Below are 21,539 nucleotides of genomic sequence, written 5' to 3'. Positions count from 1 at the left end.
TTGCACCAAGGAAGAGGCCAAACAAAAGCAACTGCTCAAAATCAGGTCAGGAAGCAGCAACATTTATATAAACAATAAAATTATTTTTTCCATGTCCATCCAAGGTGGGCTCTGCCCAACTAAGCACAGCAGGGTCTTCTGTACAGAGCTGGGAGAGCAGGGGTTACAGACCAAAGCGAGCTGGTGTGTGGCGTGGGGTGGCAGGCTGGCCTTGCTCCTTGCGTCCCGGCGTGTAGATCTTGGTGGACCTACAGGGAGGGGAGGAAGATGTCAGAATCACACTGCTTGGCCCAACCACGCACCCTCCTCTTTACCCACCCCTACTGAAAGAAGCATACCTGACGCTGCCCACCGGGTTGCGGCGCTCTTGCTCCTCTCGGCGGGCACGCAGCTGCTCTTCAGCCAGAGCCATCTCCTCCTCCATGGCTGAAGCTTCCTCTTTGGCCCTTCGGCGGCTCTCCTGGGGCAGAGCAAGCAGACTGAATGCAACTGAAGCAGGCAGGAGCTGACCTCACCCTTCCGACGTAGCACTCTTTTTTACTGGAATATGTTTCAAATTGACAAAGCAAGAGTGCACACTCAGGATACCCCAACACTTAAGGAACAGCTATGCTAGCCTGAGTTAGGAGAGCCCATGACATGCTTTCCTGGATTAGACTTAAGGTCAGTGCTCCTTTGCAGAAACTGGCCAGACAGCCTTAGGGAAGCCACAATATGCCTTTTGCCACTCCCTGCTATACAGGACAAGTTTAGCTATGGGCACACAGAGGAACAGCCCCCTTGAAAGCTCTTCACCTCATCCACTACTTAAGGAAGGAGGGAGCCAAGCTCAGTCTGCTCCTCAGCATTACAGCAGCAGAAAAAAACACCAACCTTAAGAGCAGCTACAAAACAGGAGGACTGGTTCTGCAGCCACCAGCAGTTCCAGCTCAAATCCCTTACCTGGCGAGACTTGCCAGCATGTTTGATGCTGTAGAACATGGGTCCCAATTCAGCCAGCCATTCACCATCCACTGCTGTGACACACTGCATGTACTCCTGTAGGGGGATAGACAGGAGGGTTGGTCAGCCCATGGGGAAGCTGAGAGACACCCCCCCAATGACTAGGAAAGAAAGACCACAGCAGAGCTAGCGCCATTACAGGCAGCCCCTCACACCCACAAACTCACCTTAGTGGTCATTACAAGCTCATGGTAGACGATGTAATCAGGTGTGTAGCCCATGCCAAAGAGCGAGCTGGTTGGGTGCAGGTGGCAGGGCATTCCAGTGCGGACATTGACATACTCGCCAATCCCCTGAAGCAAAGAAGGAGCATGGTCAGCATGGTCCCAGCACAACCACCCACAGGCTCTGCCCTGGCACAATTGAGGCAGCTGAATCAGCCTAAGGGTGCTTAGGTAGTTCAGCATCCTGTTCTCATAGGGGCTGATCAGATTGGAAGTGGGACCCAAGCACAACACCAACTCTTCCCACTCACAGTTCCAGCAACAATGAGTCTGTGGCAAACCACCTCCGATGCTGGTGGGAGTGTTAGCCTTCATAACATATATCTTTATCCTCCCTAAAAGATATTTCACACCACCTGCTACCTGATTCGTGTTTGCTGGGGAGTGAGCCAAGGAGCATCTCCATCAAAAGCAGGCACTCTACCATGAAGATGCTGCCCCCCCCCCAAGCATCTTATAAATGACAGAACCAGGTCGGGGCGGGGGGAATGAAGCAGAAGGAAAGGGGAAAGGGCTTTAAAAGGGTTAGGGGCACAATAGTAAAAGGAGGCTTCCAAACCAACTAATGGAAAAGTGTGAAAGGCTAGACTTCTTTGCTGGTCTGAATCAGACTGGTGGTTTCCCCCCACAGCTGCTCTAGACAATCAAGAAGCAGCCTTTCAAAGGACAGAAACCCAGCTAGAAAAGGGAGAAACCACTGCTAAGCTAGAAGGGGCAATAAGTAGTGAGATCACTATACAGGAATAAGGAAAGGGATAGCATGGCCAGGGATGCCTTGAGGGCTGGAGCAGAAGATTGGCTCTTAGGAGTCCCTACATCAAATCCATAGCAGGAGTGACTGATTACAGGAAGAAGTACTGAAGCTGAACACAGGTAGAACCAAGAGGGAAGATAAATGGGGGGGGGGGTTTGACTTTGAAGCACAGATTAAAAAACTCCTCTGGGTAGCGCCATCGTTTGCAACAGGGAGCATGATGTTCCTTATACCCACTCCCTTACAAAACCCAACCCAAAACACACCCCGGTGCAAGTTCTTGCTCACCTTCAGTTTGGCAGCCTGGTGAAAGTAGGCAGCACAGATGCACTTGCGAACAATATCCCAGTCAGTGCCACAGGATGCTAGGCTCATGCGTTGCTGCACCATAATGTCCTTCAGCTGTGCTCGCACCTCTCGCACCTGGAAGAGCAGCAAGAGCCGTCAAGCCTGGAGCCCACAGCCCCCTTCAGGTCCTTGCCCAACCCACTTTCCCCCTCTCCCAGCAGGCACCTTGCGCATGGCCTTGGCATGGATAAAGTGCTCGTTGCACCAAAGTGTAGAGTAGCTGTTGTTCTTCCATTGCAGGTAAACGTTCAGGTAAGTCAAGTGATCACTCTCAGGAACAGCAAACTTCTCCCGCACCTGGTCACTCTCTTCCTCCCGGCCCTGCAGGGAAGGCAACAGGAAGGTGAAGAGAGGAGGAGGGAAGGAGGTGGCAAGGCAGCCTGGCGGCTGCTAAGGTCCCAGGAACTGCCCAGCCCCTTCCACACTTTGAGATTAGGCTCACCTTGGGCCGGTAGAAAATGGCTGGAACAGAGAGCATGGAGACAATCAGCAGGATCTCTGAGCTGCAGCCCATGTCACAAGAAACGATCAGCATCTTGGAGAGAGCCGGATCAAGGGGGAACTCGACCATCAGACGCCCCGTGGATGTCAACCCACCTAAATGGAAGGCAGCACTAATGAGACAGGCCTCCCAGCTATGCCACACCACATCACCTCATCAGGTTGCCCCCTCTACCTGTGTTGTCTAGTGCCCCAAGGATCCACAACTGGTACATGGAGTTTAGCATATTGTCTTCAGGAGGGGGGTCCATGAAGTGGAACTGCAGCAGGTCCTGCACACCCAAGGACTTGAGGAGCAGCACTACATTGGCCAAGTTGGTGCGCTGAATCTCTGGGACTGTGGTTGTCAGTAGTTCATTCTTGTATGCACTCTGGGTGTACAGCCTGTCCAGGAGAGAAAACAGCTGCTCAGATGGGAACAGCCCTGGGAGACCTGCCACCCCAGCAAAGTTAACTTCCGTAGTCAAAGACACACCCCTGCAGCTCCCGCCCAGCGTTGGCAGGAGGGATTGCTCACACACACAGTTCCTACCTGAAACACTGACCTGGGCCCGTCCTTCCAGCTCGGCCCGAGCGCTGGTTTGCATTGGCCTGGCTGATTGGGTAGATCTGCAATGCATCCATGCCAATTCGTGGGTTGAAGACCTGGGGCAAAAGAGGGAAGATGAGCCACGGTTTCAGCCTAAACCTGCAGGCTACAGGGCTCTGCACAACCCAACCCGCCTCACCTTCAGCTTGCAGTAGCCAGAGTCAATCACAAACATGATCCCGTCCACCGTCAGAGAGGTCTCTGCAATGTTGGTGGCCACAATGCACTTCCGAACGCCATCTGGTGCCTGCCAGAAACACAGGTGTCAATTGCAGAAGATAACTTCCATCTCCTTCCAGGCCAAGGGAAGCTCTTTGAGCTAAACACTTTGAATTCACTAGCTTTCCACTTTAGCAAGCCTCTCAGGTCAGCACCAGCCAAGGGTCAAAGTCTCCTGCCTGGTCTTATCCACTGGTGCATAATAGTGGGTGCTGATGCCCCACTGCCTGCAAGACTCTTCCAAGTCTGGTTTCATTCAGGTTTTCACCTGTTCTTTTCACTCCCTTGGTGCATGTTCAATGCTCTGCTCTATGGCCTTTGACCTGCTCTTCCATGACTCCAGTCTGCAGCTGCCCAGGTTCTGGGCCTAATTCCAGTTCTAACTGCTCCTGGCTGTTCATTGATAGCACTCTACTTTCCATGATGCTTTGGAATCAGTTGCCTCAAGACACCGATGTTGCTTCAGGAAAACTGGCAACTGCATTGCAACTCTGCTACCTCTCTCCTTGTGCTTGGGCTGATCCGATACAAACTTTCAGGGCTCACACCTAACATAGCAGAACAAAGCCCTGAAACTTCCTTGATGGGACACAACAGCACACATCCCAAATAAGATAGCCTTCCTCTGCTATGCATTAGAACACACATGGCAAGAAGCCACCGCACAAAGAACAGCAGCAGTTCCCAACCAAGCCTTCTAACTCATGTAATGCAGAAAACAAAAGATCAAGCAACAAGCTTAGGGGCAGGTGCAATTCTACTCCCCACAGAAACACACACCAGCCCCTGCTCTTCAAGCACAGAAGGGAAATCTCTCTCTCTCTCTCTGACACACACACACCCCAGTTCAATACCTTCTGGAAAATCTTGGCCTGCAGATCAGATGGCAGCTGGGAGTAGATGGGCAAGACAGCCAGGGCAGGTGCATTCTCCAGTTCCTCCAGGTGCTCCACAATCTGTTCCGATGTGACCTGTGATAAGGAAGGTGAGAGTGAATTGCATGCAGGCGAGAGGGCAGGGCTGGCAACTCAGGGGTTCTTTCACTCAACAGTATGCACCTCAATGTCCTCCTGGCCTGGCATGAAGATCAGAATATCCCCTGGGGCACTTGAGAGGTGGACTTGCAAGGCCTGTTTCACGGCTGCTTCCACATAATCTTCTTGCGGGGTCTGAAAGAGAGAGGTAAGAGACTTAACACACCCTCCCGGCCATGGTCCACAACCCTCCCAGAAAGTAAAAAGCAGACAAATCCCTGCTCCCCTGATCTCTACATACCTTACTAAAGAGGACATCAACAGGAAAGGTGCGACCTGGAATGTGGAAAATGGGCACATTCCCAAAGAAAGCAGCAAACTTCTCTGCATCCATGGTGGCTGAAGTAACAATCAGCTTCAGGTCTGAGCGCCGGGCCACAACCTGCAGGAGGAAAAGAGGACAGGTGTCACAAAAGGAAAGGTGGGAAGACTCACCTACCCTCAGAGCAAGGGAGGAGCACCACACGGCATATCTTTCCAAACATTGGATGCAGAACTAGCCCATTTCATCCCCCTCTTAGATGGAGAGAAACAAAGAGAAATATTCCTTCTTTACTTGTACTTGGCTGTATGGTGCTCTGTGTCAAAACTCTGCTTCCTTGTTACAAAAGGCAAGAAGTTGCCTGCGTGACATAGGGGCAATGGGCACAAACGACAGGCTTTGTCTCAGTTCCATCAGCAAGTGAGAGCAGCAAACCTCTTACTATATTGCAATTCAGCAGCTTTACATCACAGGCTCCCTCTCTGCTCCACAATGGCCACTCTCAGGTCATGTATAAATTGTGTCTTGGGAGGCTAAAACGATTTCCCACCAACTCTTGAACATTGCTTTTATGACGTAAAATTTGTGTCCCTTTATTCTTTTTTGTTTTCTCCAGAGCAGACCACAGTGCCAACTCTGTCCCCATGTCTACTCTGGCACTACTAGGGCAAGGCCTGAAAACATCACCCACAACAGGCATTCATTCACCTGCTCACTTCAAATGTGATCTATATCTCATAAGCCACCTACTGTCAGCAGCTAGAAGCATCAAAACTAAACACTGGAGGGACATGTCAGGAGTGAACATGAACCACTGATACCAAACTGTATGGGAAACAGCAATACTAGAAAAGCTAAGCAACAAACTGAAATTAGAACAGGGACATACAAGAGGATGCCTTCATCCTGGTGTGGCTCCCCTTTATTACATACACAGGCCAATAAGACAACAACATGACCCGCGCCCCCCGCCCCAGCACAGAAATTGATATGGCCAATTTGACCCAACAACTCCCAGCTCCTTGCAAACAGGAACAAAATTCACCGCAGCCAACCTAAAGCAACTAACCATGCTCTGGGCTCCTCAATCTCCTGAACCATCAATTAAAATAAATAAATGAATAGATAAATGAACTGATGCCGACACAAAACTCAACATGTACACTTTCCAAAAGAAGGAAATAACACTACCCCCTTCTCTCCCTCACCTTGTCTCCACCCCACCCCACCCCAAACTCACAATGCGTACGATAGCAGTATCTCTCACCAAATGTAACTGAACTGTAAAAAAAACTCTATGAACTGAAAACAGAGGTGCTATATGTACTGTTGTTATCCGTGAAAATCTTTCAATAAAAAACAATTTTCAAAAATATGATCCATGTTCATCACCTGCCAGAGAGGCCCTTCTGAATTCTACATAGGACAAACAGGCCAGTCTCAACACAAATGGCAAAAAGATCCAGTACTATAACTCCTGGGCTGAACCAAGACAAAGCATTTTTAACCCATTTTATGTATTAATTGGATTATAAATGTGAATTAATTAGGTACTTGCAACTGCCTTTACTCTTCTGTATTTCACTTCATTTTCACACTGCTTACAACACCACTCCCTTGCAAACCATGTGTTTCTACTACACCTGTAGATCAGAATTTTTAAATTTTTATTTTTATTTAACAAAACTTATACAGTCGAACCTTGGATCCCGAACGCCTTGCAATTTGACCATTTTGGCTCCCAAAAGCTGCAAACCTGGAAGTGAGTGTTCCATTTTGCAAACGTTCTTTGGAACCCGAACGTCCGATGTGACTTCTGCGGCTTCCGATTGGCTGCAGGAGCTTCCTGCAGCCAATTGGAAGCCGCGCCTTGGTTTCCAAACATTTTGGAAGTTAATGGACTTCCGGAACGGATTCCGTTCAACTTCCGAAGTACCACTGTATACTGCTTGGTTGAAACAGAACCTCCAAGAGGCTTATGAGAAATAAAAATAATTAAGAACAAGCAGGTAAAAGATTTTAATGGCAACTAACACCAGCAGCAAAGCAAAAAGAGTGTAACACATGACAAAATATACGTGCCTAGATAGGCTTACCTAAACCAAAATGTTTTAAGCAGGTCTCAAAAAGAATACAGCAAAGGTGCCTGCTGGATGTCAATAGGCAGAGAGTTCCAAAATGTAGGTGCTGCCACACTAAAATCTTTTATTCTTTATAAGTGTGGAATGAGTATTGTGTGGCAGCTCTAACAGTGCCCATTCCATACATCAAAGCAGTCAAGTGGACACCTATGAGGTAAGGTCATCTCACAAGGATAACACTTCATTCATCTGATGTGAGATGAGTCCATGACAGCTTATTGTGCCATAATAAAGGTGCTAAAGGTACCCTAAGACTCTCTTGGCTTTTTTCTGCACAAGACTCAAACAAGGGCTCCCCTTCTGGGACACTGCACTGTATAAGCAACTGAGGTCTAAGTGAATCCACCCACAGTCCCACCAAGCAAGTACTGACCTCACGCAGGAGACCGAAGAGCACGTCTGTGTTGAGCGAGCGTTCATGCGCTTCATCCATAATAATAGCACTATAATGGTCAAGGTCGGCTTCGCGCAAAGACTCACGCAGCAGGATCCCATCCGTCATGTACTTGATCACAGTGTTCTCTGAAGTGCAATCCTCAAAGCGGATGGCATAGCCCACCTGAGAGATATCGGGGGCAGGGAGAGAAATATGTGAGAAGAACTTAACAAAAGACAACAAGCAGAGCACATCACACAACAGGTACAGTGATGAGGGACCATCTTACCTGCAGCTGAGCCAAACCCTCACCCCCCAGCACTGCCAATACAGCTGCTTCCTACTGGCCCCCTCCCCTCTCTGCCCTTCTGTGCTCACCTCCTCACCAAGGCTCACACTCATCTCCTCACTGACACGCTTGGCCACTGACATCGCTGCCACCCGGCGGGGCTGCGTGCAGCCAATCAAGCCATAGTCCGTATAGCTGTCCTCGTGCAGGTACTGTGTCAATTGTGTGGTTTTCCCGCTGCCTGTCTCCCCCACCACAATCACAATGCTGTTGTCCCTGCAAGAAGAAGAGACAGGTTCTGTCTCCAGCTCCCCAAAGTTAGGCCCCTCACCTGGACCCTGAGGTCCCTGCCCACCCAGTAAAGCAGAGAGAAGTTGCTGCTGAGGCTGAGGGCAAGGGGCTGGGGAAAGGTCTCACCTAATGACTGTCAGCAGTTCCTGCTGCACAGCAAAGATGGGCAGATACTGCCTCTGCTCCACAATTGACTTCTTCTTGGCAAACTCACTGCTCGCTTCACTCTTCTCCTTCATGTGATCAGCAAATTTCTGTTCTGTCCTGAAAGGAGAGTTCAGGTGTTGTGGTCATCACCTCACAAGGCCCATCCTCCCTTGGAAGCCGTACTTGCTGCTGTCATCCTGCAGCAGGCGAGGCCCCTACCTGTAATCCACAGTGCCATCCTCTGCCAATTTTTGGTTGGGACCCTCTTCCTCTTCCTCCTTCTTGATGCCCATGATGTTCCCCAGCTTGGTGCCTGCCAACTCCCAATGCTTGTGCTGGGCCTGAAATGACAGCAACCACACACACACACAAACAGAGATAGAGATAGAGATAGAGAGATAGAGAGATAGATAAATAGATAGATAGATATCCATGAAAACTATTCAGACTTTGGCATGCTACATATAGTTCACTCATCCCTGCTCTGAATGGTAGCCACACCTGCCCGTTAAATGCAGCCTCTCTGCTGCCTCCTCTCAACACTAAATTGCAACTTGCCATTAAACTGCAACTTACTGACCCCTGCAAAACCAGCACAATTCTGGAGTTGACTATTGTTGTTTTGTGAGGAAGGGTAGAATAGAAACATTTTCAATCATAAAATAAAGTCTCAAGCAGCTGCAGCTACATTCCTGCTTGGAAAGACAGTTTGCCCCCAGCAGGCAAGTTCCTTACTCAATGGAGATTAAGCCCACAAGAAAGGGGGGGGGGGGGAGAGAGACCCAACAGAAACTCGGACTGTACCTTTTTGCGCTCCTTCTGTTCGCGGTGCTTGCGCACCAACTGGCTGCCTTTGCGGGCGATGATCGCCAGGTCAGAAGTAGCATCCTTGACGGGGATGACGGGCTCAGGCTAGAAGGAAGCAAGAAAAGTGATCCACAAAGGAACAGCCCTGCCCCAACTTCAACTCCCCCCTCCCCATTTGCTGCCACCACTTGTTTAGAGTCTGGCCTACCTGCTTTGTGAAGACAATGCGCCCATCCAGGAAGGGAGGCACCAGGTTGTGAACCAGAAGATGAACCTTCGCAGCATTATCCTCCTCAAAGTCCTCGTCCACCTCCAGTCGGTGCACCACGCCGCTTGTCAGCATGCGGTTGGTCTCCCAGCGCTCATTATCCTACCAAGCAGAAAACAAGGCCAGGCCACTCAGCAGCCCCTCAGTTTTAAGGGAGCCCTTCCAGCGACAATGGTCATGTGTTTGCCACCACTGGGCGCCACCCTCTCCAGCACTCCCCTACCTCATTTATCTGCCTACGCTGGGCTGAGATGCGCTTCTGCTTTTGCTTCTGCAGGTGCTGTTCCCGCTTCCTCACGTACTCCTCTGATGAAGAAGCCAGGGGATTGTGGAACTCGTCGTAACCCTCATCCATCATGTACCAGTCCCTGTCAGCTTGCTGGGGGGGGGGGGGGACAAGAAGAAAGTTTCAGCAATGCAACCCAGAGACACACTCTCACCAATCTTGTTCATTATGACATACTGCACTGGAGCTGAGCTGACACTTTGGAAAAGGCAGCCTTCAATGGCCACCAAACACACCAAACACAGGGCCTGAGCCCAAGAACACCCACATGTGACAACCACCAAGCCCTTCTCCTTCACTTCCAACTCTCCCCAAAGAGAGAGCCAAACAACTCTGGGCACCCAGAGATGAAGAAGATAAATAACCCTAGTGAGGGGATCATTTGTTAAAGAGTGCTGCACACTCACCCGCTGGTCATCTTCCCACTGCTGTCGCTCCTCCTCAGTTTCAAAAGCAATGCCATCCTCACCATCTTCACGCCTTCCTAAGAATGGAAAGTATCATGAAGGCCTGATTCTGGCCCCATATTGCTGAGTCCGCCTCCCCCACTTCAGCTTTCCCAGTCCCTAACCTCTGCCTCTGGAGAGCCAAGGTGTTGCACCAGAGTGTCTTTGATGGTCAGCCCAGTCATTGTATTTGTATGAAGGCGTTGGCAACGGGGTGTCCTCTGGGTACTTGCTCCTGATAGACCTGTGAGAGCAACCAGAAGGAACACAGTCAAGGCAACAGCCCAGAGGGCAAGGACTGCTTGCTCCAGCCAGGCCTCATCCATCAGCCTCATCCCCATACCCCCAAGTCTGATTTGCACCTCCATACCGGTCACGATCACGCCGTTCGCTATCCCGGGAGGCAGATCCCCGGTGACTTCTCTCTGAGTCCCGGTAGGAGGGCGTGGGGGAAGGAGACTCCCACTGGGAGCGGCGTGAACTGTTGTAGCCACTGTCCTCTTCCTCCCAGCTGGAGCGGGAAGGTGTAGCTGCATCTAGGCACAAGAAGGAAACCACCAGTTGGTTTGAACTACTCCCCCTTCTGCCACCCTAACACCCTTTGCTCCCAGGGTCCCAACACAACTGCCATGAAGATGTGCCACAGCCATGCATAGCCCAGCAGTTGCTCACCCAACCCCATACACAGAGGAAGAAGAAGGCAACAGTCTACAGACACTCCCCATCATCCAGGTGGAGTGGGCAGATAGAGAGAGGGCACCTTTGGGTCGGTGGCGAGGACTCTCTGGTTCATTTTTCCGACTACTGCTGCTCCTCTCTGAGGAGGCCTCTCTCTCTGAGCGGCTACTGCTGCTGCGTCGACTTCGGTCCCGCTCATCTGTGGAGGCAACCTATGATCAGCCATGGCCCACCCAGTGAATAGACCAGTGGCAGACCTGGGGGGCGGAGCTACTCATGAGCAGGAATTACCTCGGTCCCGTTTGCGATCATGTTCCCGCTCCCGGCCGTGGTCCCTCTTGCGCTCTTTTTCCTCCTTGGAGGAGGCATAAACCCCATGCTCACGACGTTCCCTTTCCCGCTGCCGGCTGCGCTCCCAAAACTCCTCACTGACTCCTCCAGTGTGAGATGGTGTCTCCACACGAGCTGAGCGATAATGCCTGGAAAGTGGAAGAAGAGGAGGGCTGAAGTTTTTACCTCAACAAATTCAGCTCTTGCTTTCTTCCCTAAGAAGCAGCTACCGTTGCAGAAAGAGCAGCTTCCCAAGCCCTCCCCTCACCTGTCCTTGCGGCTGCTGCGCCCAGCTGGGTCGCCGTCCTCTTCCTCGCCGGCAGCGCCCTCGTCCTTGCCCTCAGCCCAGTCCTTATAGGAGGAGACCCGGGACCTCTTCCGGTCCTCAGCCCCGTTGTCCTTCTCTTCCCGCTCGCGGCGCTTCTGGGCGGCCAGGAGGTCCAGACCCAGCAGGGAGGTGCGGGGCGCCGGGATCTTGAAGACATGCTGCTCCTCGGCGGCGCTTTTCTTCTTGATCAGGAGGCCGCCGACCTGCGTCTCCGGCGCCAGGCCCTCCAGCCGGTGCAGCGACGCCTCTTCCGCCGGGGTGTCCCCCATTGCAGGGCTCTCTGCGGGGAGGCAATGAGGCACGCGAGTCAGCGGGACGGGGACCGGGCGGCAAGGGGGGTGGCGCCTAACGGCGGCGGGGAAAATCGGGCTGTTGGAGGGGCTGCTCGGCCGTTCAGAGTCCCGCGGGACGCGCTGCCACTGGACGACACACCGCGCTGAAAGCGGCAGCGGAAGCAGCAGCAGCAGCAGCGCCGCCCAACCCGCTGGCCCAGCCTCGCTTCGCCTTCGCGACAGAGACGGGGGCAGAGTCCTGCCCGCCTCAGCCTCACCCTCCGCCGCCGCGCGGCCGCCGCTTCAAGGCCTGACCCTCCGCTTGCCGGGCGCCGCCATTGCCCGCCCCACAATGCCCCGCGACGGCAGCTGCGACGGCCTCTCCCCGTGCCATAGAGTCGTTATAGAATGTGCAGCAGCGCGGCTCCTAGACCGACCGACCGACCGAGTCCTTGTGCGGAGGCGGGACTTCCGGATTGCCGCCGCCCGGAGGAGGGAACGTAAAAGCCGCCCACAGGAAACTGCGCGAAGAGATTCCGGACTTCCGCACAGCTGGAACGGAAGGCGGCAGAACTAGCAGTTTCCCCTCAGAAGAGGAGGGGGGTGCCGCTCCCTCAGACAGCTGGGGAAGCAGTTCGAGATCATGGGCGGGAACGGGGCTAATGCAGGGATGGGGAGCTGTGTGGGGACATTCATGGCCCTCCAGGTGCTGTTAGACACCGCAGCTCCCAGCAGCCAGCGTGGCCAGAGACGAGGATGGGAATTGTAGTCCACCCATCCTCTGCTGGGCCGGAAGTTCTCCAGCCATAGGTCATGGAGCAGTAGAGTCGGAAGGGGCCGCGGGGGTCATCTAGTCCAAGTGGTGGTGGGCCGAGACCCCCTTGTGGGTCATGGCCTGATCCGAGATGGGTTGCAACAGCAGCGCCACCACTGTGCAAATATGTGGTAAACGATTACAAGATTGGTCCCCAAATGCATGTTTGGTTAAAGACGGGTCCAGAGACGGAAAAGGTTGAAGACTGCGGGTCTAGGACACTTGCAGCCCACAGAGGGGCAAACGCGAGTCCCGCGCTCTCTACCCAAAGCGGCTCGGATTTCAGCCGGATGGATTTTCAGGAGCCCGAAAATCCCGCGCACCAGAAGGGCCGCTCTTGCCCTTTCTTATATCTAGGGTGACATAACCCGTTACCCCGGCAACAGACGAGCCTCTTGGACCGGGGGCGGGGCTTCTCTGGGTCCGTCTCCTCCCGCCCTTCCTACGTCAGAGCCAAATCAGCCCCCCTTCCCGCGGCTGGAGAGTCTGGTGGGGTGATTTGCGCTGTTTGCGCCCTTGCGAGTCACTCCTTGGGCGTTGGGTTCGTCTACGCCTTTTGCGTCCAGCTGCCCCCCTTTTATTCTGCATGGGTGCAATTCCTAGGATAACCTCCCAGTCACTGCTGCAAAGCCTGCATTAGGTGCCAGGGCACAACCCCCTTACCACTGAAATACAAACAAACTGGGTCTTCAAATGTTGCCCCTCTCCCCTCACCAGAGCTCTCAGGACTGTGCAGATTTACCCCCGGAGCTGGCACCTCTTCCTCAAGCCACGGGTCCAAGGGCAGCTGCAGGGGCCTTCTCCATGAGAGAACTTCTACCCTTGGGAGATGCCTGTGCTTGGCCATAGAAGTGAAACAATATGCGCTCCTATGATAAGGTAAAAGCACATAAAGAGTTCAAAAACCATATTGTTAGAAAAGCATTGTTTAATGTTTGGATAAGATACAAGGATTTGTTAGAAAAGAAAACCCCAAGATGGTTGTCACCAATGGAAGCGAAGGCACAGAAAAAGCTCAATATGGAGGCCAAATGGCCGAAATATTGGGAAATTCTGGAACAAGATGGAGACAGAATAAAACTGCAGAGCTTTGAAAAATTGAAAAACAAAGTGCGAGATTGGCTCCATTATTACCAAATAATGGAGGCATACAATTTGGGCAAAAAAGTTGGTTTCCAGGTGGAAAAATCAAAATTGGAAACAGAATTGTTAGATTCAAAAATTAAGAACTTGTCAAGAATGTATAACTTGCTGTTGAAATGGAACACTCAGGATGAAATGGTGAAATCAGCTACGATAAAATGGGCACACGACGTTGGACATAACATAATGATGGCTGACTGGGAACAGTTATGGACCACAGGTATGAAATTTATGGCATGTAATGCCCTAAGAGAGAATTTAATGAAAATGATTTACAGGTGGTACATGACACCAGTCAAGCTTGCAAAAATGTATAATTTACCTGACAATAAATGTTGGAAATGTAATGAGACTGAAGGTACATTCTTTCACCTTTGGTGGACATGCCCAAGGATTAAGACATTCTGGGAGATGATTTATAATGAAATGATTATAGTATTTAAATATACCTTCCTGAAGAAACCAGAGGCCTTTCTCCTGGGTATGGTTGGCCAACTGGTGCCAAAGAAGGACAGAACTTTTTTTATGTATGCAACAACAGCAGCAAGAATACTCATCGCGAAGTATTGGAAGACACAAGATTTACCCACCCAGGAAGAATGGCAGATGAAGTTGATGGACTATATGGAACTGGCGGAAATGACTGGCAGAATCCGAGACCAGGGAGGAGAATCGGTGGAAGAAGACTGGAAAAAGTTTAAAGACTATTTACAGAAATACTGTAAAATCAATGAATGTTAGAAAAATGTTGGAATGAAGTTATATGGCTTTAGTAGAAATGTTATAGGGAACTAAGTACAAATAGATTATTAATGTATTAAAGGGAAAAAATAAGGTTAGAATATGTTAAGATAATTACAGGACAAAAAACAGAGGAAGATGGAAAGGAATTGCTGAAACAGTTAACTGAAGTGGAATACAAAAAAGGAGGTGGGATGAGGTCGTTGAAACAAGTGAATGAAAGATATTGAAATTGTTTAATGTGTCTTAAATTGATTTTGTTTTGTTTTGTTAGTTTAATGTTTTAGTGTTAGTGTTATGTAGTGTCTTTGTTTTTGTATTGTATTGTATTGTTTAACTTTTTTTTCCCTTTGTAGTGTTTAAATTGTTGGGAAAGTAATAAATATTATTTTTTTTAAAAAAGAAACAATATGCGCTCCTTTAGATTTACTTTTAGTAATTGAAGAGAAATCCCACCCACCATTGGCAATGTTTTTTAACCTTTTGTATGCTGATCTCCATCATAAAACAAGTGAAATGCACTTGTCATATGGGATTGTAATACCAAATTTAAAAACATAATTAATAAAAATAAAAATAAAAACAAGTTTAAACAAATAAACAAAAGCTTTATTGAAAGACCACCCAGAAAAAGAGCCACCTCCCGCCAAATGCAAGGCAGGGAATAAAATACCACAGCCCCTCAGAGCAATGCTGATCGTGCCCCCATCCTCTTCAGCATCCTAAAATCAAGAGTGGGGCTCTGGGATGAAACAGAGAAATTATTTCTGCCATACTCCCATTTTACTTAATCCCATCTGGGAGGGACTGAATTACATTGCAGACCTGACTCTGTTGGGTCTCAGCAGATGAGGGGAATTCCTTGACTTTGGCTTGTCTGAGGATACACACAGATCCTGGCCCTCTGTGTTGCTTGATAGTTTCTGATGAAATAAGCCAGCCCCAGCCTGGCCTACTTGACTTGTGTCAATGTTTGCTCATCCTGTTCCAGGGACATTTAGTACCAGCTGGACTGCAAAAGTTTGCATTAAGAAGTACACTGTGAAGCTCTTAAGGGAGGCACTTTTTTGTTCCTTGCTGGAAAAACAATCAAGCTGATCTTGATGGAAGCCCCCCTGCCCTCATGTAGGGGAAGACAAGGGGGGCAGCAGGACTACAAGCAGAAACATGCTGGAAACATGCTGGATGCTACCATGGTGACCTGGGCAAACAAGCATCTCTGTGCCCACAGAGTGCTTGCTCTCACACTAAGCCCATGTCAGGAGTCCTCAGAGGCCATGATCTGCACCCACAGCATCCTGCACGCTCTGGAATCCTTGCTCCCTGCACAAAGGACAAAACAGCACAGAGTGAGTAGACCAGCTAGCTGTCTCTGGCCCTACAGTTTGCTTGGTGCCTAGAAAGATAAAACCTCAACGCAAGCAAAGTCCTTATTTGCTTAAGATACCAGCTCCCTACTTGGGTCCCCATCTCCCTCCCCAGCTACAAAAGGTAACCAGAAAAGCTTATGCTTGCAAGAGCAGATCCTTGTACGTTGTGGGGAGGGGACTTGTGACCTGCAGGCGAGTCACAGGAAACCAAGGATGTGAAATACCCACAGGATCAATACCACTTTATCCTCTCCGTAGTACATATTTGATTGTTTGGATAAGACAACAGATGCACAGGTATAAAGAATAGAAAGCAAGGTCTGTTTTTACTAGTTTTGGGACTACTGTTGTCCCAGACAACAATTGCTGCAAAGCCGCCAAGGCTCCACAGACCACAAAATGACACAAAGGAACTGTAGTGGAGATAAGGTAATTTGTCTTGGTGGAAGTGGAAGGTAATTTGAGATAAGGTACAGGTGGAAGAACAGGTGGCAGCAGGGGCTTCCAAGAGGAGATGTGCCAGGGGCTAGGAAGCAGATCTGGAGGAAAGGCAGGCTAGCTGGCAAGCAGAATGTGGGAGGAAGAGAAGAAATGGGTGTAAGAGGCAGAGCGAGAGACACAGAACATCAAGCAAGGAGGGCAAGGTACTTGAAGCTGATGTAAAGAGTATCAGGGATCAGCTTCTTGCAGTGTAAATGGAGAGCATACATGCAATAAGGAGCCCAGCATGATAACCTAGGTGGAAGACAGACAGTTTTGTGGTCTGCTCAGCTCCCTCTACAGCCTAATCTCATGCTGGCAGCAATCTCATTCTGCTGTGCTTTCTAATCAGCAAAACTTTGCTTGAATCTGAAGTAACATCATGATCACACACACACACACACACACACACACACACACACTGAGTTTGGGCCATCAAGAAGCTGGGAGCTGGGCCCAGCCTGGCACTCACCTTAACAGAGCCTCCAGCTCCTGTTTCACAGCACCCACCACAGGTGGCCCACGGTAGGTGAGGGCAGTGTACATCTGCACCAAGGAGGCCCCTGCACGGATCTTGTCCAAGGCATCTTGCCCGCTGGAGACTCCACCTACACCTATGATGGGGACCCGTCCTGGGGGGCAAGAAGAGGCTGCTAGTGGGAGGGATTCTGGAGTCCCTCCCACCTGCACCCCCTCCTCCCTCCCTCCCTCCAGCCTCTGTCTCCTTACCTTGGGTGAGAGAGTACATCTCGCTGACCAGCTGAGTGGAGAGCTCTCGCAGGGGAGCTCCGCTGAGACCCCCTACCTCACCACTAAGAGCTGCACGCAAGGTGCTGGGGCGGCTCACAGTGGTGTTGGTGACCACCAGTCCATCAACGCCTAACTGGGAAAAAGGGAGCCCAGTCAAGCCTCAGAGCCACAGCCTCCTCCTATGTGCTGCCCTCCTTCCCATGTGTGCTGCTATGCTCACGAGATTGCTCTTGCGAGGAGTGCAGAGTGGCAGGTGTAAAAGTGCAAGTTCCACAGATGGAAGTGATCAAAGAGGCCCACATGGGGCAAGGTGATCTCTTAAGGGAGCTGCTCTAGAACAAGGCATAAAAGGCAGCAGCCAGAGAGAACCACTCCTGCCCACCCACCCCTGCATCACCTCAGAGACGACACTGGCAATGTCCTTCTTGTCTTGGGCCGTGAGGTCTGGAGCAATTTTCACCAGTACAGCCGGCTTGTGCTTGCATGCCAAGGCGTCCCTCTCAGCCAGCACCTGCCAAGAAGCACACAGCCATTGGCCAAAGATCACGTTCACACTGCCCAGAAGGGCACATGATTACAAGCCATGGAGCGCAGCACAACACGGCTGGGAGAGGGGAACTGCCCCTGCTATGAACTAGGGACAGAGGCTGAGCTCTGCAGAGCAGGAGAGGCTCAACAGCAGGATCCAAAGGGCAGGTATGGAAGGAGGGCAAGATAGAAGCAGCCTCCTGTTGGTCCACTACCAACATCTGGAGGCAAGGCTGTCGCACTTGTACAAGGTTCTCAATCAGGCATGCATTCAACTCCTGCAGTAGGATTTGTGAACAATGTACCAGCAAAGCCCTGGCCTTCTTTTGCCAGGCACTGTTCAATAAATGTGAAATGGGAGCAGCAGGCTGCTCCTCCTTTGCTCCAAGCAGCTGCTGCCCTCGGCCCAGAGAGCAGGCGCTGAAATGTGTGCCAGAGGGCGCCCTGGCTGCTTACTGGAGGGGACCGAGAGGACAGGAAATGCTCTTGGGGCAAGAGACCCACCTTGGCCAACAGGAGGCGCAGCTCGGCTTTGCCTTGAAGGGCCCGCAGTCCCGGTGTGTTGGGGCTGGAAACATTCACCACCAGGTAATCAGCCAGCGGGCCCAGCACACGCACACCTGCCACGTAGTCGGCTGCTGCATCCACAGAGGCCTTGTTCTTGCCAAGATTTATTCCAAGAGGCATCCCCGCTAGGAAGGGAGAGGATGCACAAACAGAAGCCAGTCAGACAGGGAAGGCCAGAGCAAAGATGACTGCTACATGAGGAATCCCTGATGAGGGGGCAGACACATAAGAGATTTCCCCAGGGAGAGCACAGGGCCACAGTGGGCCTGTTAGGGCTGGGTAAAAGAAAGCAGCCACTGGCACTCAGGCAGGCACTGCTCCTGACCAGAGATGCTCTGGGAAGGGTCCAGGGCAGGATCCAGAAATTCTCCACTAATCAATTGTAACATTATTTGCTCCTTGCCACTCTTCACGTTCCCTGAAAGCTCCTCTCCAGATCTGACTGCCACAAGCATGTACTAGTACAGCAGCAATTGGGTGGGGGGAAGAAGGGGGCTGGGATTTCCATGGCTCATGGACAGGGAGGACACAAGCCACCTCACCTGAGCTGAGCTGACGCTGAGTTTCTTGTCGGGCTCGAAGTCTGTGCTCCACCACTGCATGCCCATGGCTGTTGAACCCATACCTAGAAAGTGGTGGACACAGCTCAGGTGAATACAGCTCAGGGGAATACCAGTCCACCCCTCTCTTCCTCAATACATCACCTCAGCCTCCACTGCAGGAGAGGCTTGTCAAAGGATCACCCTCACCACCCACCTCTGTTCCAGCCTCCTACCTGTTAATAATGGCCTGGTCCTCCGGCAGCCGGAAGACACGGGGCCTGGGGTTCCCCTCTTGGGGCTCTGGGGTGACACTCCCCACCTCCACAAAGCCAAATCCCATCTTGTAGAGTCCATCTACAGCCTCTCCATGCTTGTCAAAACCAGCAGCCATGCCAAGAGGGTTCCGAAACCGGCGCCCAAAGACTTCCACTGCCTGGGGAGCCAATTAAGCACCTGTTAACCAGCAGAAAGCCTTAGGCAGCAGAAGAGACAGGCAAGGCCCCATTCTGTCCCAGGAGAGAAAGGGCATGGTGGGCCTACAGGAAGGGATTGGGAGCAGTAGGATGAGAGGCAGGGCCCAAAGCAGGAGCACAGCAGCCTCTACCGCCAGTCACCTGCATAGTTTACGCACCAATGCATTCGAGTCAGCTTGGCTTGAGCAGGGCAGGATCCCCAGAGCCACAAAGCGCACAGCCAGCCTGTGGGCTGTCTCAGGGCCCACCACTCTCTGCAGGAGTGGCATCAGCTGCGCAGCGTAGAAGTGCTCATCTCCCTTGACCACCAGGTATGAGGTGAAGATCAGGCTGCCCCCACCGAGAATCACTGTTGCCTCCTTAAAGCGTCGCTGGGAGAGTAAAGAGAGTGAGATACACCCCCAAGCCTACAGCCCACCCAACCCCTGGAGAACGGGAGGAGGAAGGTCTACTACCCTGCTCCACCCTAACACACCCACAGAACTCTGTCTGGTATATCTGGGTTAAAGCTCCAAGTTGGCTTTGGCTAGGCCTGGCCAAGCTACCCTGCCTCATCATCCCAGTTGGGATAAATACTGACCCTAAAACTGAGAAAGCAGCTGGTCCGCATGGGGCACTCTGAAAGGGCTAAACGCAGCAGGAATCCTGCTGAAGAGCTGCTGGTACTACCTGGGATGGCAAAAGGGGAGGATTTCAGATGCCAAAACACAAGGAACGCATAGCTTACAATTACTACTGTCTCCTGGCAATGACTGGCCGGATCTGACAGGAGGCCTTTTGGTAGAGGAATCTGCCTCCAGCTCTTCAGCAGCTGCATGGCAGGCAGGAGAACCATTGCTGCTCAGCAAAAGCTGCACCCGCTCAACCTCTGCTTGCCTTGGCTGTTGCTCCAGCCTACCCCAAAGGAGCAACACACGATTTGCTCTCACAGCTGGCCACTGGAGCCCTCCCAGCAACCACGTTCAAGCTGCACGGTTCACTCAGGAATGGCAAGAAGCTGCTTCCCGCAGCCCGCCCCCCGACAGATTTTTGGACCACCTAGGTCAGGCCTGACCGGCATCGGCTCCTTCCTCTCTCGAAGGCATGATACCAGCCCTGCAAACTTCGCCTAGTCCCTTTCAAGCAGTAAGAGGAGTTAAGCGCTTTTATAGCTGTCACAGTAGTGAAGGAGTTGCAAGTTTCCCCTTGAATTCGAGGCTGGTATCCTGTTTCTGGGCAACCACAACTGCAAGACTGCATATCGTCCTACAGCGCATCTAGCCCCGCCTCAAGACAGAAGAATCCACTCCGCATTTCCCCATTAGTTGCTTCAAACCAGCAACACAGGTGGGTGGGTGTGCCGCGCGCGCAGAGCACTGCGGGAGGCAAATAATTTGCCCACCGAGGCAAATAATTTGCCCACCGAGTATCGCCTGCTCTGACTAGCAAAGGCGGGCCTCCCTCCAGGCTCTCCCCGGCAGAGCAAAGGCACTTTCTTCACAGGGTACCTCGACCTGCAAAATGCCTGCTCTGGCACGAAGCTACGGCCCACCCTTGAGCCCAGCGCCCGCCCACTGTGCGACTTTCCTCACCCAGAGCGACGCGCCCGCAGCTCCCGCCATGGCAGCAAAAGGAGGATGCACATGGGCTCCACTTCCGGTAGAGAGCCGGAAACTGAGCTACAAAGAAGCGCGCTGCACTATAAACACACAAGAGGCAAAACTTCCGTCTTCTTTTATAGTCTCTCAATTCCCGAGTTTAGGGGCAGCCTCGATTACATTCTGCCTCCCCCCCCCCCCGAAATGATCCCAGCAGGGCTGCAGATCTAGCCCTCAGGAGCAGCTGAAAGCCGTGTGCATACCGAGAAGTTGCGTTTTATAGTATTTAAAAACCGCTCGCATTTCCCATGCAAAATAAAACGCTTTTAATGCAGCTTCACTCCCTTTGGTCTAGTTTGAATAGTTGCCCATTGGTTTTTATTTCCGCAATGTTGTGTCGGGTGCTAAGACTTCGCAGAGTGATACGAAAAGAAAAGATATCAACAACGGAAGAAAAATTATGGGCAGCCCGAAGAAGCCCTTATGGAGCCCAGCCCCATATGCAACCCGTCTCCCGACCCAGAAATCGCAGGTGGGGCTTTACCCCACCACCTTCATCTCAAAGTCCCTTCCTCCAGCCAACCAAGCAGGACCGATCTCCGGGACCCCTGTTCCCCAGGCTGCCCGAGGCAGAGGCGTAGGGCGCCTTCCTGGAAGGGGCGAGGCAGGTCGCACAGGCGTGAAGGGAGATGGCCAGCATGAAACGAGAGAGGGAGAAACAGCGGCTCCCTTTGATTGGCTGAAGAAGCACAAGAGACAACGCGGGAGCATCTGGCAACTGCTGCAGATGATCCCACCCCGGGGCATCTTGACCCCCCCCTCTGGTGGCTTCGCACGTGCAGCGCAGCTGCAGCAGCAGCAGCCATCACCCTGGCAACCCCCTGCCAGAGACAGTGTCCCGGTCTCGGCCCTCGTGCTCCGTCCTGTATCCTCCCCAAGTCCGCTTTCTCTGCCTCTGTCTG

General features: G+C 51.7%; 2 protein-coding genes and 1 long non-coding RNA gene across 9 annotated transcripts in view; 1 reads left to right on the top strand and 2 right to left on the bottom strand.

Annotated features, from left to right (window-relative positions):
• Positions 1 to 46: 46 nt before the first annotated feature.
• DHX38 (DEAH-box helicase 38) lies at positions 47 to 13,275 on the bottom strand. 4 transcript variants are annotated; one of them, XR_014567389.1, is made up of 27 exons: positions 11,871 to 11,987; positions 11,261 to 11,600; positions 10,954 to 11,141; positions 10,745 to 10,861; positions 10,355 to 10,520; positions 10,110 to 10,228; positions 9,946 to 10,022; positions 9,476 to 9,631; positions 9,193 to 9,354; positions 8,982 to 9,089; positions 8,397 to 8,518; positions 8,157 to 8,294; positions 7,829 to 8,015; positions 7,448 to 7,633; positions 4,913 to 5,053; positions 4,696 to 4,806; positions 4,492 to 4,608; positions 3,558 to 3,665; positions 3,362 to 3,474; positions 3,005 to 3,213; positions 2,771 to 2,925; positions 2,494 to 2,649; positions 2,269 to 2,403; positions 1,170 to 1,295; positions 943 to 1,038; positions 339 to 540; positions 47 to 248 (listed from the first exon to the last, which is right to left on the bottom strand). XR_014567389.1 is itself a non-coding variant. In XM_083752199.1 (27 exons), exons 2-27 carry the CDS (start codon positions 11,587 to 11,589, stop codon positions 164 to 166), a joined length of 3,729 nt encoding a protein of 1,242 aa, XP_083608325.1. In that variant the 5' UTR covers positions 11,590 to 11,600; positions 11,871 to 11,999; the 3' UTR covers positions 47 to 163. The 4 variants fall into 4 exon arrangements, 2 of the variants coding, with proteins under 2 accessions (XP_083608325.1, XP_083608324.1); XM_083752199.1 differs by having other exon boundaries at positions 339 to 460; positions 11,871 to 11,999; XR_014567388.1 differs by having other exon boundaries at positions 11,261 to 13,275.
• A 451-nt stretch (positions 13,276 to 13,726) lies between these two features.
• Positions 13,727 to 21,539, top strand: part of LOC310850607 — a 168,967-nt gene continuing 161,154 nt past the window's right edge. Inside the window, exon 1 of the long non-coding RNA XR_014567383.1 lies at positions 13,727 to 13,769. This is a non-coding gene — a long non-coding RNA (uncharacterized lncRNA). The remainder of the gene's footprint in view (positions 13,770 to 21,539) is intronic.
• On the bottom strand, positions 14,878 to 20,715 carry DHODH (dihydroorotate dehydrogenase (quinone)). 4 transcript variants are annotated; one of them, XM_083752159.1, is made up of 10 exons: positions 20,572 to 20,671; positions 19,581 to 19,669; positions 19,159 to 19,371; positions 18,761 to 18,960; positions 18,528 to 18,610; positions 17,923 to 18,110; positions 17,288 to 17,401; positions 16,870 to 17,023; positions 16,613 to 16,772; positions 14,878 to 15,613 (listed from the first exon to the last, which is right to left on the bottom strand). In XM_083752159.1, the coding sequence occupies exons 2-10, from the start codon at positions 19,608 to 19,610 to the stop codon at positions 15,559 to 15,561; spliced, it is 1,197 nt and encodes a 398-aa protein (XP_083608285.1). In that variant the 5' UTR covers positions 19,611 to 19,669; positions 20,572 to 20,671; the 3' UTR covers positions 14,878 to 15,558. The 4 variants fall into 4 exon arrangements, 3 of the variants coding, with proteins under 3 accessions (XP_083608285.1, XP_083608284.1, XP_083608283.1); XR_014567381.1 differs by lacking the exon at positions 20,572 to 20,671 and having other exon boundaries at positions 16,870 to 17,019; positions 19,581 to 19,988; XM_083752158.1 differs by lacking the exon at positions 19,581 to 19,669 and having other exon boundaries at positions 20,572 to 20,715.

This window comes from Podarcis gaigeae, assembly GCF_964106915.1.
Source record: "Podarcis gaigeae genome assembly, chromosome: 8".
Classification (NCBI taxonomy): domain Eukaryota; kingdom Metazoa; phylum Chordata; class Lepidosauria; order Squamata; family Lacertidae; genus Podarcis; species Podarcis gaigeae.
The sequence above is the reverse complement of the archived record's forward strand: the minus strand, read 5'-3'. Positions and strand labels throughout refer to the sequence as shown.

What these genes read in the sequence shown, in the direction of transcription:
- DHX38 (XM_083752198.1), bottom strand. Translation starts at nt 11,589, where the DNA reads ATGGGGGACACCCCGGCGGAAGAGGCGTCGCTGCACCGGCTGGAGGGC. An exon ending in CTGGCTACTGCAAGCTGAAG is followed by an intron (nt 3,475 to 3,557) that starts GTGAGGCGGGTT and finishes CTTTTGCCCCAG; the next exon opens with GTCTTCAACCCACGAATTGG. An exon ending in ATGCCAAGGCCATGCGCAAG is followed by an intron (nt 2,404 to 2,493) that starts GTGCCTGCTGGG and finishes CTGCTCTTCCAG; the next exon opens with GTGCGAGAGGTGCGAGCACA.
- DHODH (XM_083752157.1), bottom strand. Translation starts at nt 19,835, where the DNA reads ATGGTTCTCCTGCCTGCCATGCAGCTGCTGAAGAGCTGGAGGCAGATT. An exon ending in GACCAGGCCATTATTAACAG is followed by an intron (nt 18,611 to 18,760) that starts GTAGGAGGCTGG and finishes ACCACTTTCTAG; the next exon opens with GTATGGGTTCAACAGCCATG. An exon ending in GATGTACTCTCTCACCCAAG is followed by an intron (nt 16,773 to 16,869) that starts GTAAGGAGACAG and finishes CTTGCCCCCCAG; the next exon opens with GACGGGTCCCCATCATAGGT.